Raw genomic sequence first — 13,549 nt, forward strand, 5'->3', positions numbered from 1 at the left:
CACTGTTTTCGTACTTTAAAGCAGAAAGTCAAGTGACACCACCATAAAATTAGCAAAGCACTCTGCTTAAATTCTGTGTCAGGAGTAGAAGTGGGAGAGTTTATGAAATGTGTGGGTTTTTAAGGTCAGCAACATAAATGCCAAAGGTGGAAAGAGAAGAGATCATTAACAAGAAGACATCATCTTAGTCAATTCCTTGCGGTCCACAGTCCAGTACTCAGACATTAAGGTCCAGAAACCTCAATTCAAACTCAAAAAGTGACTAATCGTAAACAAGAATTATATTTTACTAATTTTCATTATGAAATAGTGATATATTATTATGCTGGCCAGAATTTTAGACTACTGATCATAATCTCACCGGTGCCACTGCATTTTTAATCTCCATGGAGAACATAACCTCCAAATGAATACAAGCCTCACCTCACTGTCACCTCCACATCAATACTTACATCAGGAAGCTAAATGAGTGATTAGACTAGAAGCTTGATGACTATGGAATCGGTAAAGGGATACAGATTTTTCAGCCAGGCCAGGGTAAGGACTGATCAAATAGTCCTGCCCCTCAACAGAGATTACCTTTCAGTTACCAGAATTTTCATGAGCCCCAGTTGACACATCTTTCTCCTTTGTACAGCACTGTATAAACAGTGCCAAATTCTGCTTTTCAACTGTTTTTCAATGTTCAATGCTGACCATCCATTCCATTTCTGCTGACACAGCCTTTCTTTAGCTATGTTAATGTCATCTATTTAATTCAATCAAAAAACCTTCCAAAGTGCCTACTACCTGCCGGGCACTATACAAGGTGCTGAGCATCCAAGGCTGGACATGAGCCACATCCTCTTCTACTGAGAAAGACCTCTTTTCCTGACCAGTCTCTGGAGATTACGGTTTTTTTAAAACATGCATACATCTAAGTTTACCCATTCTGTGCTGGTATTATTTAATTTACAGAGTTCTGGGAGTACACAACTGTTACCTAAGTATCAACTACAAGAGGTAATCCTGTGTACAGGAGGCAACTGAAGACCTGAGCAGTTAAGCAGCTTGCCTAAAACCACTAAGTTAACAAGTACTGAAGCCAGAATTCAAATTGTAGGACTTTCTGACTCCAGAAATCACAATCTTTACTCTCTTTCCTTTACTTTCCTTTACTCCACACGGTCTCCAATAAACTAAAAACTCTTAAAAGACAGAAAAACGTAAAGTGCCCCTAGTAAGTACATTTCTTGACATATCCCCCAATTCAATAATTACGTCTGACAAAATAAAGTCAGCAATATTGTTATAAATTTGCGTAGATAGATCCCCTATTAATAGATCCCCTATTAACTAGGCCCCCAAACTTAAGCCAGAAATAAATTATCTTCATTTTGGAAGGTCAAGGCCCAATTCACTGATATTTAGTACTCTTAGAAAAGACAAAAAACACCCAGATCACTTTTTTACTTGAAAGATCTCATCTCAGCAAAAATAAGGCCCCTGTAATATGTAATATATTTCAGTTTTACTTCTACTTTAAGCCTCAATAAAGCATACTAACAGTAATTTAAAAACAAAGATTAGCCAATAAAAATAATGTATAAAGTACACCATTGGATCATTTCCCAAATCATTTAAAGCTTTAAATCACCTATTTGGTTGACAATATATTTTCCTTTAATTTGTGTTGAATTATTAAAAAGAAATGCTTCTTAAGGAATCCCATTAACATCTACCTCTGTTTATTATGTTTTCCACGAGTTATAATGTAATAGTTCATTATAACTGATGGCAAAGAGTCACTGAGCAAATTATTTAAAACACAAATCCCGATGTACAAATAAGAAAAAGCTGATGGACTGGGAAAGGGAGAATAGGAAATGGATGAGAGATTATTAGGTGGGAGTGCAGTGAGCATGTAACCCAGAAACTGCAATTCATCAAACAGGAAGTGCTGAAATCACATGACATACAAGAAAATGAAATTTAAAAATAAATGACAAGGGACAAGGTGTACATGCTCAAAAGAGCCAAAGGGGTAAAAAATGAAAAAGGCTGTAAATGGAGCCATCACACTATGATTTTTAAAAAATGACAAGCAATACATTACACTTAAATAATCTGGTGACAGTAAGGGACTACTTTCACTTTCTTAGTTATGTTTTCCCAGGATTTACTCAATAGAGAATCACACTAACATCTATCCACTGTCAAAAAACGAAAGAAAAGAATTTTCTTCTAAAATATATAATCAGTTTTTACGTTGACCAGATTTTTTTCTACAAAGACATGAGAAAAAGTATATTACACTCACAGTTACGAAACACCATCTGAGTTAAGCCAATCTTACCCATTAACGTTGCTAAAAGACACAAGGAGTACATTTCTTTGTCAGCTTGCTCCTGAAGCTCCTTAGATGACAGTCTGCCGGTGACAGCACTGTCTTCTGGTTTCACAGTGTGGGCCGAGTGGGCAGCAGCAGACTGACCCCCTTCGGCTTTACTTTTCAGAATCTCGATTGTGATTCTGTCACCATGCTGTAAAGGAACTGGCTCCTTTTCCATTCCTGCCTGGGGTGGCATTAACTCTTTAGGAGGAAAGCCATATCGAATACACTGTAAATATGGCGGAATGTTGAATTCTCTGGCTATGCTTTCCTGAAGTTCAAAAAAGGTTGTTGAAGGCTTAAGTGTAACCATGGACTGCCGTCCATCATTAGTTGTGATTCGGATCTTTTTCTCCTTAGAAGTGGTTGGCGAATAGGGAGCCTTGGTAGGGGTGGCAGGTGCAGAGGATGGGCCATCACGAACAGTACTGGGAGAAACAGTCCTGGGCTGCCCCTTCTGTTCTTGTTTTAACTTCTCTGTTTTCCGTTTCTGCATTACAGAAGCCTGTTCCGTAATATTCTGTTGAATAGTTCTTTCAGTTTTACTCATGTTTAACTCCTCCTTGTGCAAAGTTTTCGCTTTCTGTCCAGTAAGAATAATTTTAGTTGGGAGCGGGGACTCCGACTCTTGTCCTTGTACATCTCCAAATCTTTGGGCATGAGCACCATCTATATTTACAGGAGTATAATCATCAGGATTCTTTTTGGCAGTCTGATGCAATATAGTGTGGACAACTTTCTGAACTAAGATTTCACTCCCAAATTCACCTGGAAAGTGCTTGGTAACAAGTTTCATCGCAACATCATACACATTGCTATTCAAAGATGCATCGCTTTCATACTGGAACCAATACACTGTTTCTCTGACCACTCTTCCACCCCATTCCAAAGTAATAGGAAAAGCTTCTGGTAGATTGTCATACTCTTTCCCATCCCAAAAATGTTTGAATCCACAACCACATTTGCCACCAGTGGACCTGGAATTAGTTCTGTCCCCATCCAAATACACAATAGATCCATCTCCTCTAACTCTTCGCACAGATGTGCCATGGCACCAATTACAAGCTGTCAGGTTACTCAAGCCGTAGTCTGGTACCAGGACATCTCTCACTGAATCATATGAGCAAACCAAATTGTTCAAGGGAAAGCTATAATTTTTGTCAGGCCTCAGCTGTCCATGAGTACTTTTTGCCAAGTTATACAGTTTCCCTCCCGGAGCCAACCACTCTGGAGGAACATGAAGTTCAGAAAGGGCACCACAGAGCAAACATTTGTGAAGGCGATTATCCATTACTGCTTTTTTAGCAGCTGCTGTGACTTCTTCAGGCTGAACTCCTATCACCCCGGTCCTCCTGTAGAAATACTGATGGACATCAGCCACCAAACTAGGATGGATACCATGCTTGTCCATAAAGACTTCTTCCATAGCAGCAACAAGCCGAAGTAAGTATTTATCCTGCAAACTTCTGTCTCCTCCAATAACGCAACCACCATCCTCCTCAAGTTTGATGTACTTCTTAATGAGGTCCTGAGGCACACCCCATGCTTTAGGAAGCAAATTCATAGGCAGTTTGGGCAAAGCAGCCCCTTTTATGCCTACCAAGGGGATATAATGGTTTCTACCAGAGCTACTCCAAGCGATACAGATTGGTTTGTTCAAATGACCATCTCTGCCGGTGCACTTCTCTGCAGGGATGAGCCCTGGCAGAAAGGTGGCTGAATAATCACCAGAGCTTCTCATGCCACTGAGCGAATCTAACAAAATAATAGGGCGATGAAGCACATTGGCGAGGCCAAATATGTGGATGTTCCGCAGGCCCAAGGGAACCCCCTCAGGCGGTACAAACAGAGGGTCACACTCGTTGATAATGTCCTCCCACTCAGCAGCATCAATGAAGTCATGGAACAGCGCTTGATACCGGGCCAGGTGCTGCTGGAAGTGCTGTTTAAGATTCTCTCTCAAGGCATGCCAGAAGAGCTCTCGGCCCACTAGGGCCCGGGACACAGCATGCACCAGGCAGTGCCCATCCCCGTCCACATGCACGGGAATGAGGCATTCCTGACTTTTATTGGCCCGCTTGATGTCCTCGAGGGTGTCATGCAAATACAGGAGGCTTCCGGAGCGGTCCTTGCCATAGCCCACCGTGTTGACATGCTCCGGTTCGATGAGGAAGGCGCGGTCACCCAGCAAAGCGCAATCGAACAGCTCGCCCTGGTTCATGTCCCGGAGCAGCTTAGCCCGGCCGGTCTGTTTGTCCATTCCGTAGCGAGCTAATATGGGCGACAGCAGTTTGCAGTGGTAGTTTGAAAGGCCCATCACCTTTACCAGTTCTGTGTTCTTCTTGGGTGCCCCCGTCACCCCGAGCAGCGCGTTCCGCAGCAGGTTGTGAAGCACTACGTCCGGGTCGGTCACCTCCTCCACCCCCAGCAGCTGTTGCTGCTCGTGCCGCTGTCCGCACTCGGTACACTCGATGCTGACGGAACCGGAGGCCGGGAAGAACAGACGCGCCTGGCACTTCGGATCCGGGCAGCTCCCAGAGAGGATTCTCCGGTCTCTCCGCTTCGAAAGCCCCCCCGGAGTCGCCGCCGCCGCCGCTGCCAGAGACGGCGGAGTCTGCGGAGCCTCTGGAGGAGGCGGCGGCGGCGGCAGCGGAGGCGGCGGCGGCGGCTGAGACATAGCTCTCGGCTCTCGAGTCTCGCTCCGCGTCCCAAGCGACCCTCAAAGGCTCATAGCCCAGACCCCCGCCGGCCCGACTCGGTCTCGTCCAGGCCCAAGGCGAATCACTTTCCTTTCCCTACCAGCTCCTCCTCCTCCTAAGCGAAGGCGGAAGCGCCGGACGTTGTTTCTCTTCTTACTTCTCCACTGCCGTAGCCGTTGCCCCGAACGTAACGGCCACCACCCTACCCCGCACTCACACTCACTCACTCTCGCTCTCTCTCCCTCAGACACACAGACATACACGCCCTCTCTGAGACTGCGCAGGCGCAGCTTTCGCTCTGCCCTCTGGGAATTAGAGTCTTTCAGCCTCTCGCCTGACCATCAAGTACTAGGAGCTTTGGTCCACAAAGAACTACAAGTACCGTGAGGCAAAGCGGTTCGGTGCCCGCAGAGAGGAGGAAGAGGAAAGCAATAGGAATGGGGGCAGACAGGAAGAGACTCACTCACGTTGCCTTCCGGAAGTTGTAGTTCTAGCTCAATCTCTTTTGTCGTCGTCCCCATTCTAAGGCCCAAGCAAAATGAGTATGAGAGACCACATTTCCTAGGATGCCGTGCGGTGCGATCAAGCTCACTTCCCCCTTAGGCGGAGGGAAGGATGCAGGGAAGCTTGGTTAAAAACAGAGTTAAAGGGAATGGGTGTCGGAAGCAGAGGGTCTGAAGTTCACGGCTCCTAGAAGGGGAGGGGAATGAAAGGCTCTCAGTGAAGAAGGTACAGTAAATAAATGTCCAGCGACATGGCGGGCTGGGAAGTTGAGTGAAATGGTCTAATCAAGGCTGGAGGTCATAAGAGAAAAAGGGGGAGAATAGTGAATTGATTCTCGGAGTGTTACTTAATTTTTTTTTCTGTCACACTCCTTCTCATTCCCGCCTCTATTACAAGCCGCTGAGGCTCTTGAGTCCCCTTTTCTGCATTCCCTCCCCCCCTCATTGGGAAGCACAGACGCCATTTGTTTCCTCGTTCCATGTACGTCTTTGCAGTTTACAGTGCAAATAAAAATATCTTAGATGTGTACAGAATTTAAGTACATATCCAAAGTCTTTTAAGTAGTTTTGTTTGCTCCTTACCCTCAGAAAGTAATAACAGCTATCATTTATTACGTTCTTGGTATATGTTTGTCATAGCATTTACATACACGATAACATTTGATCTTCATAATGTTATAATAACCTTGCTAGGAAACACTTCCGAAAAGGAAGTGACTTGCTCAAGTTCAGGAGCTCTCAGACCTTGGTCTGTACCCATTTTACAGACAAGGGACATAGGCAGGAAAGGTTAGGCCAGTCTTGTACAAAATAATAACTACCTTTTAGTCACTTATGGCTTTATAATTTACATAACATGATCACACAGATCATCCCACCCACACTCCTGTAACTCCTCTGCCAGATATTGTTGACTCCATTTACAGAAACAGACTAGAAGGAATTAAGTTACTTGTCCAAAGTCAAATCACCAGGATCTCTCAGATCCAGAGAGTGCTTTTTATACCACTTCTTGTAAGAGAAAAAAGAAACTTTTAAGCCCAGACCTTTTGTTAGGCCTCAGGATCTCCTCTTAGTGACTCAAGGGGCTGTAAGGATGTTTACTATGTGCTAGGAAACTGTCTCCTCATGGAAAACACATCCATATATTAATTGAAAGCTAGTATTTTTTTGAATATTGTACAGTCAGCCCCTTTCCCTTATCATTCTGGAAACTCTTGCTTTCTGAAACCTTAGATAAGTGCACCACCTCAAAACTTCTGAAACATTTGGCACAAAACAGATAGATCAGTACAGTCCATGACCCCATTCGAGTTTTCTGTAGCTGCCAAGGCTATATTTACCACATTAGGTTTTTCTGAATAAATAAAATTTGATGCTTTGAAATGAATTGTCTATAAACTAGACATTCCTAAAAGGTATTAGTACTGACTTTCACTAATTATTATCCACAATTTTCTTCTAAAGAAATGCATTTTAGAAATCCTTTAAATGTTAATTATTTTCTTGCTCAATTCTACCTGGCCTGTGCAAAAATAATGGTATCTCTGTATAAGAGAGATAATGTTACTTAACTTAAAGGGAATAATCTTCAATAAAGTTTTTCTTAAAGAATTGATTCATGCAGGAAACTGTTTATTTCTATTTTAACAGTAGTTTGGTGGTACACTACACAAAAGTTCTTGGAACTGATTTTTAGTTCTAAGGTGAGAAATTAGATATGCCTTTTAAATGGAAATTATTTTCTCCTGTGACAGAGAAGTTACACCTGTGGTGAAATTATATTTTTCTTATGACCAATGCTGAAGCTCCAATACTTTGGCCACCTGATGCAAAGAGCCAGCTCATTAGAAAAGACCCTGATGCCAGGAAAGATTGAGGCCAAGAGGAAAAGGGGACAACAGAGGATGAGATGGTTGGATATCATCACTGACTCAATGGACGTGAGTTTGAGCAAACTTCAGGAGATAGTGGAGGCCAGGGAAGCCTGGCCTGCTGCAGTTCATGGGGTCACAAGGAGTCGGACATGACTTAGCAACTAAACAGCAACAACATGATGAAAGCCTAGGTGAACAAGAAAGATAATGCCAGTGTGCAGTTCTAACATTGTCCTGCACTTTCATGTCAGCATCACCAAGTCACATTTTCCTTGTTGATGTGAAATGAAATTTTTAAAAATTGCATCTGAATATTTCATTCTAAATTGTGCCTTCACAAAATAACTACTTCTTCCCTACTGAAAACTGGCTTATCAATCATAATCCATTGGACTGGTCCAGTGTTTCTTTATCCATATGGAACCTAGATTAGTTAGAAACAAACTTCCAAAACTAAATTTGATATCTAAACCCATTTGTTATCATAGTTGTCCTGTGTTTAAGGGTTATAATTTTGAAAGAAAAGAATAGAAATACCCTGGATTAAAGCATAGTTAATGGGAGGGAGAGGAGGTAAATTTTCAAGCAATTCTAAAATGAGATCATTTAACCTGAAAGTCATTTATTTAATGAGTCTATAGATGCAATGGAGAAGGCAATGGCACCCCACTCCAGTACTCTTGCCTGGAAAATCCCATGGATGGAGGAGCCTGGTGGGCTGCAGTCCATGGGATTGCTAAGAGTCGGACACGACTGAGCGACTTCACTTTCACTTTTCACTTTCATGCATTGGAGAAGGAAATGGCAACCCAGTTCAGTGTTCTTACCTGGAGAATCCCAGGGACGGAGGAGCCTGGTGGGCTGCCGTCTATGGGGTCGCACAGAGTTGGCCACGACTGAAGTGACTTAGCAGCAGCAGCAGCATAGACACAAAGTTCATCATTTATGCAAAGAAAGCTAACATAAATAATATATTAAAATTATTATATGTTGTGTATTAAATTATATTAACCAGGCCAAATCCAATATGTGAATTCTTTACAGGCACTTAGGCATGGATACCTATAAAGTAAGAAGAAGATTGTTAGGACAAAACATAAAATCATAGGAGTGCAGAAAGCCCCTAACCTGCTTATGTGCAGGCAATACACGTGTGTCCTTCCACTTCCCCTAATGCCATGATCTTAATTGCATAATAACCTGCATTATAGGATGCATAATAGTTCTTATTCTTGTCTCAGTATTCCAGATGGGAAAAATGAGCTGGGATCTAATGTTAGCTGTTCTAATACCCACCTCTTCTACCAGCATCACTTATATCTGAATTGTCAACCTCTTTTTTTTTGAAACCCTCTTTTTTTTTCTTTTCATAATTTCTAGTATGGCACTTCTAAACTTCCTGTATTGCTTTTAACAAACCTGGTCAATGTAAGGAGCAAGAGGCCTCCACTTGACAATGGAACAATCATCATTGTTTGTTCTTTTTTATGTGGAAAAAAGAAGGGAAGCATAACTTTGGGGCTTATTAGAAGTGGGCCTCATGTTTTCGTCTATGAAAGGTACATCTCTACTGAGAATTGAATATGTCACTTCAGATACCTACCCTGGACATTGACAAGCTTTTGTTGAAGTTTGGGGTGGATGTGAGAGGGACTTAATTACTGAAGTAGGTATTATAGGAACTTAAAAGGAGAAGATTGCAGAAGTTAATCCCTGTCCCAAAGAAACATCCCAAAGGAACTCAAAGTCTAATAGAATGAATGTTATTGTTTAATTGCTAAGTCGTGTCTAACTCTTTGTTACCCCATGGACTATAGCCCACCAGGCTCCTCTGTCCATGGGACTTCCCAAGCAAGAATACTGGAGTGGGTTGCTATTTGCTTCTCCAGAGGATCTTCCAGGCCCCAGGATCAAACCGTATCTCCTGCGCTGGCAGGTGAATTCTTTACTGCTGAGCCATGGGCTTCCCCAATAGAATGAATTGTTGTTCAGCTGCTAAATCATGTCCGATTCTTTGTAACCCCATGAACTGCAGTACACCAGGCTTCCCTGCCCTTCACCATCTCCCAGAGTTTGCTCAAACTCGTCCATTGAGAATAAGCAGGCTAAACTAAATTGTTCATAAATACAAGCAGAATAAAGAATATAATCAAAATAGGATAACTGATTTACTTTGCTGTACAGCAAATTGGCACAATATTGCAAATCAATTATATTTCAAAAATAAAACTGCAAGTGCTATGAAAAATTTACTGAGGACTTATTATAGGGCAGGTGTTTTAAGTATATTATCTTAATTTTTAAAACAGTCCTATGAGGTAAGTAGGGTTGTCTTTATTATACAGATGAGAAGATTTAAAGCTGAGAAGTTAACATTATTTTCGTTATTACCACCCAGCTAGCAATTAGCAGAGCTGGGCTTCAAATCAAGGTTTTCTTCCTTGTTCCACACTCAGTCTTTCCACTGCATCATAGCTGCTTAGTGATTTGAGAGAGAATTCGCCAAGACATGAGAGTGCAAATGGTGGCCAGGAGCCAACCTTGGCTTAGATGTGTTTTTGTTCGGCCAGAGGCAGTTTAACTTTGCAAAAAATGTAGACGTGTTTGGACAGTGGCCAGCATTTCACTCTTTAAGGTCATGCACCAGGCCCTCTTGAGACAAATTACCTGCCTGGCTCCAGGAAGCATTTGCATTTTCTATCACTGGGCAGTCACTGAGGATCCGGAGAAGCAGTAGTTCTCGAGAGGCTCACAAAGAAAGTATGTCCAAGGGTAGACATTGTACACAAGAGCTGCAGAGTATTTGAGGAAGAGTGATTGGCAGTACTTACCACTATGAACATGAGAGAGGTCAAGTATAGAGCCACATGTTTTGCCTTAGCACAGTCATTCTCAAACTTTTAGCAAGCTTCAGAATTGAATATAAAGCTAACATATGAATTGCTGGGCTCTACTCCAGAATGAATACATCTGGGCTGGAGCTTGAGAATTTACATTTCTAGCAAGTTCTGTGGTACTGCTGATGCTACTTGTCCAAAGATCACACTTGGAAAATCACTGGTTACCTGACTGCAGGGCGCTTTGAGGGAAGGTTTCAAAGCCAAGATTTTGTGTCTTGATTTCTATTGTTTTAAGTCCAAAAAGAATCACTTGACATAGAATGTCTAGAAAATAAGTAAAAAAGAAGAAAATTACAGGGAACTCTATGTAATGCCCTGTGGGGGACCTGAATGGGAAGGAAGTCCAAAAGGGAGAGGATGAATATGTATATCTGATTCATTTTGCTGTACAGTAGAAACTAACACAACATTGTAAAGCAATTCTACTCCAATAAAAATTAATGTTTAAAGGAAGAAAATTAAGTCTGTTATCAATTAGATTTCTCAGTTGTTAACATTTTTGATGGACTGTTCAAGTCCTTTATTTCTTAAAAAAAATAAAAGATGGAGGGAGGATATCCTTTTTTAAGAAGCCAAAATTGTATCGTTCTCAGCCTTATCGTAATAGCTATTAACACTGAGCGTTTACTGTGTGCCAGGCTATCCACATTTATTTAGTTAATCCTTACAGCATCCTTATGAGCCAGGTACTACTGTTATCTTTTTTATATTACAGATGAAGAAACTGAGGCACAGAGAAGTTCAGTAACTTGCTCAATGTCTCACTGCTAATAAGTGCCATGAAAGTGAAAGTGTTAGTCGCTCAGTCATGTCCGACTGTTTGTTACCCCACAGATTAGCCCACCAGGCTCCTCTGTCTATGGGATTCTTCGGGCAAGAATACTGGAGTGGATAGCCATTCCCTTCTTCAGGAGATCTTCCCAAACTAGGGATCGAACCCAGGTCTCCCGCATTGGCAGGTGGATTCTTTACTGTCTGAGCCACCAGGGAAGCCCAATAAGTAGCATAATTAACACCCAAGTAGTCTAGCTCCAGAGTACACTCAACTGTTGTGCTATACTGACCCTTAGGTTGTTCTGACCATTGTGCTATATATACTACCACGCACACAGTTCTTAACCTGTATTCATTCACGTCATGAACAATCTTGATAACATTAACTATTCTTGTCCAACATTTAAAATGAACACCTCCTTTTAAAAAAATATTTCAAGCTTTCAAGGATGTACAGAAAAATAATATAAAAACCACTACTAGGTTTAACAAATGTTTCTATTGCAGAATATTTGCATCTGAATACTCCCTTCCAACACACACACACACACACACACACACATAGACTTAGTAAGACTATGATTTTTAGGTTTGATTTTACTTAAGATTGTGCCTTAGAAGTCATAAGGGAAATCATTCCACTTAATAAAAATAGGACATCCCTTAAACTTAGTAATGCAGGAAGAATTTCTGTGTAGTGAGCAACTCCATTGTTACTGTTACCATTATCATAGCACAACCATACCATTCCCCTTAAACACCCTAGCCCAAGCATGGCTTTATTGACTACTTATAAAAAAGGTAATAAACACAGTAACATACAGCTGGGTGATGCAAAATGTACAGCTTATTCAGCTTACAGGCTGCTTGGCCTATCTCTGTGTGGTGAAGGTCACATTCCACCAGGGTTTCATCTCAGTATTGCCCAAAAGAACTGTCTGCAGTAATGGAAAAGTCCCTACCTGTCCTGTCCAATATGGCAGCCACTAGCCACATGTGGCTATTAGGTACTTGAAACAAGGCTAGTGCAACTGAGGTGCTGAATTGTTCATTTAATTCGATTTACATTAAAGTCACCACATTTGGCTCAGTTCAGTTCAGTCGCTCAGTTGTGTCTGACTCTTTGCAACCCCATGAATCACAGCACGCCAGGCCTCCCTGTCCATCACCAACTCCCGGAGTTCACTCAGACTCAGGTCCATTGAGTCAGTGATGCCATCCAGCCATCTCGTCCTCTGTCATCCCCTTCTCCTCCTGCCCCCAATCCCTCCCAGCGTCAGAGTCTTTTCCAATGAGTCAACTCTTTACATGAGGTGGCTAAAGTACTGGAGTTTCAGCTTTAGCATCATTCCTTCCAAAGAAATCCCAGGGCTGATCTCCTTTAGAATGGACTGGTTGGATCTCCTTGCAGTCCAAGGGACTCTCAAGAGTCTTCTCCAACACCACAGTTCAAAAGCATCAATTCTTCGGCGCTCAGCCTTCTTCACAGTCCAACTCTCACATCCATACATGACCACAGGAAAAACCATAGCCTTGACTAGACGGACCTTTGTTGGCAAAGTAATGTCTCTGCTTTTGAATATGCTATCTAGGTTGGTCATAACTTTTCTTCTAAGGAGCAAGCATCTTAATTTCATGGCTGCAGTCACCATCTGCACATTCGGCTAGTGGCTACCATATTGGGCAGCCCAGATCTAGGTCCTTAAAGCCCACACTAAAAATAATGAGTCCCCCAAGGCCAGTGAGTTCCTGGCTCTGGTGGGGGTCAGGGGATGAGCCCTGACTGCAAAAGAGAACAAGGGAACTTTGGGGGATACTGTAAATAGTCTTCATCTTGATTATGGTAATGGTGGCACGGATACATACATTTGCCAAAACTCATCTGATTGTGCCCTTAACATGGGGACATTTTGTTGTATGTAAATCAATAAAGTTGATTTTTAGAAGGGGGAAAACAAAAGATTTTCTGAGACAGGAGTTCTACCTCTTGTCTATCTCAAGCATGCCTTCTGCAATCCCAGTTCTTTTCCCAGCAGCCCCCAAAGTCATTACTGCGACATAATAAGACCTTGTGTGATCTGACCCCTGGCTACTTCTCTGACGTTATTTCCCTGGCTTGTGATTCAGCCACACTGGCCATTTTTGTTGTTGTTTAGTCACTAAGTAGTGTCTGACTCATTTGTGACCCCATGGACTGTAACCGGCCAGGCTCCTCTATCCATGGGATTTCCCAGGCAAAAATACTAGAGCGGGTTGCCATTTCCTTCTCCAGGGGATCTTCCCAACCCAGGGATCGAACCTGTGTCTCCTGTGTTGGCTGCTGCTGCTGCTGCCAAGTCGCTTCAGTCGTGTCCGACTCTGTGCGACCCCATAGATAGCAGCCCACCAGGCTCCCCCATCCCTGGGATTCTCCAGGCAAGAACAC

General features: G+C 42.5%; 1 protein-coding gene across 1 annotated transcript in view; it reads right to left on the reverse strand.

Moving 5' to 3' along the window:
* Positions 1–5,337, reverse strand: part of VCPIP1 (valosin containing protein interacting protein 1) — a 28,440-nt gene extending 23,103 nt beyond the window's left edge. Inside the window, exon 1 of the mRNA XM_019973748.2 lies at positions 2,336–5,337. Within this exon, the coding sequence (XP_019829307.2) occupies positions 2,336–5,048 (2,713 nt within the window). The 5' untranslated portion in view covers positions 5,049–5,337. The remainder of the gene's footprint in view (positions 1–2,335) is intronic.
* Between the last annotated feature and the right edge of the window lie 8,212 nt (positions 5,338–13,549).

This window comes from Bos indicus, chromosome 14 (genome assembly GCF_029378745.1).
Source record: "Bos indicus isolate NIAB-ARS_2022 breed Sahiwal x Tharparkar chromosome 14, NIAB-ARS_B.indTharparkar_mat_pri_1.0, whole genome shotgun sequence".
In the NCBI taxonomy this organism is placed as follows: Eukaryota; Metazoa; Chordata; class Mammalia; order Artiodactyla; family Bovidae; genus Bos; species Bos indicus.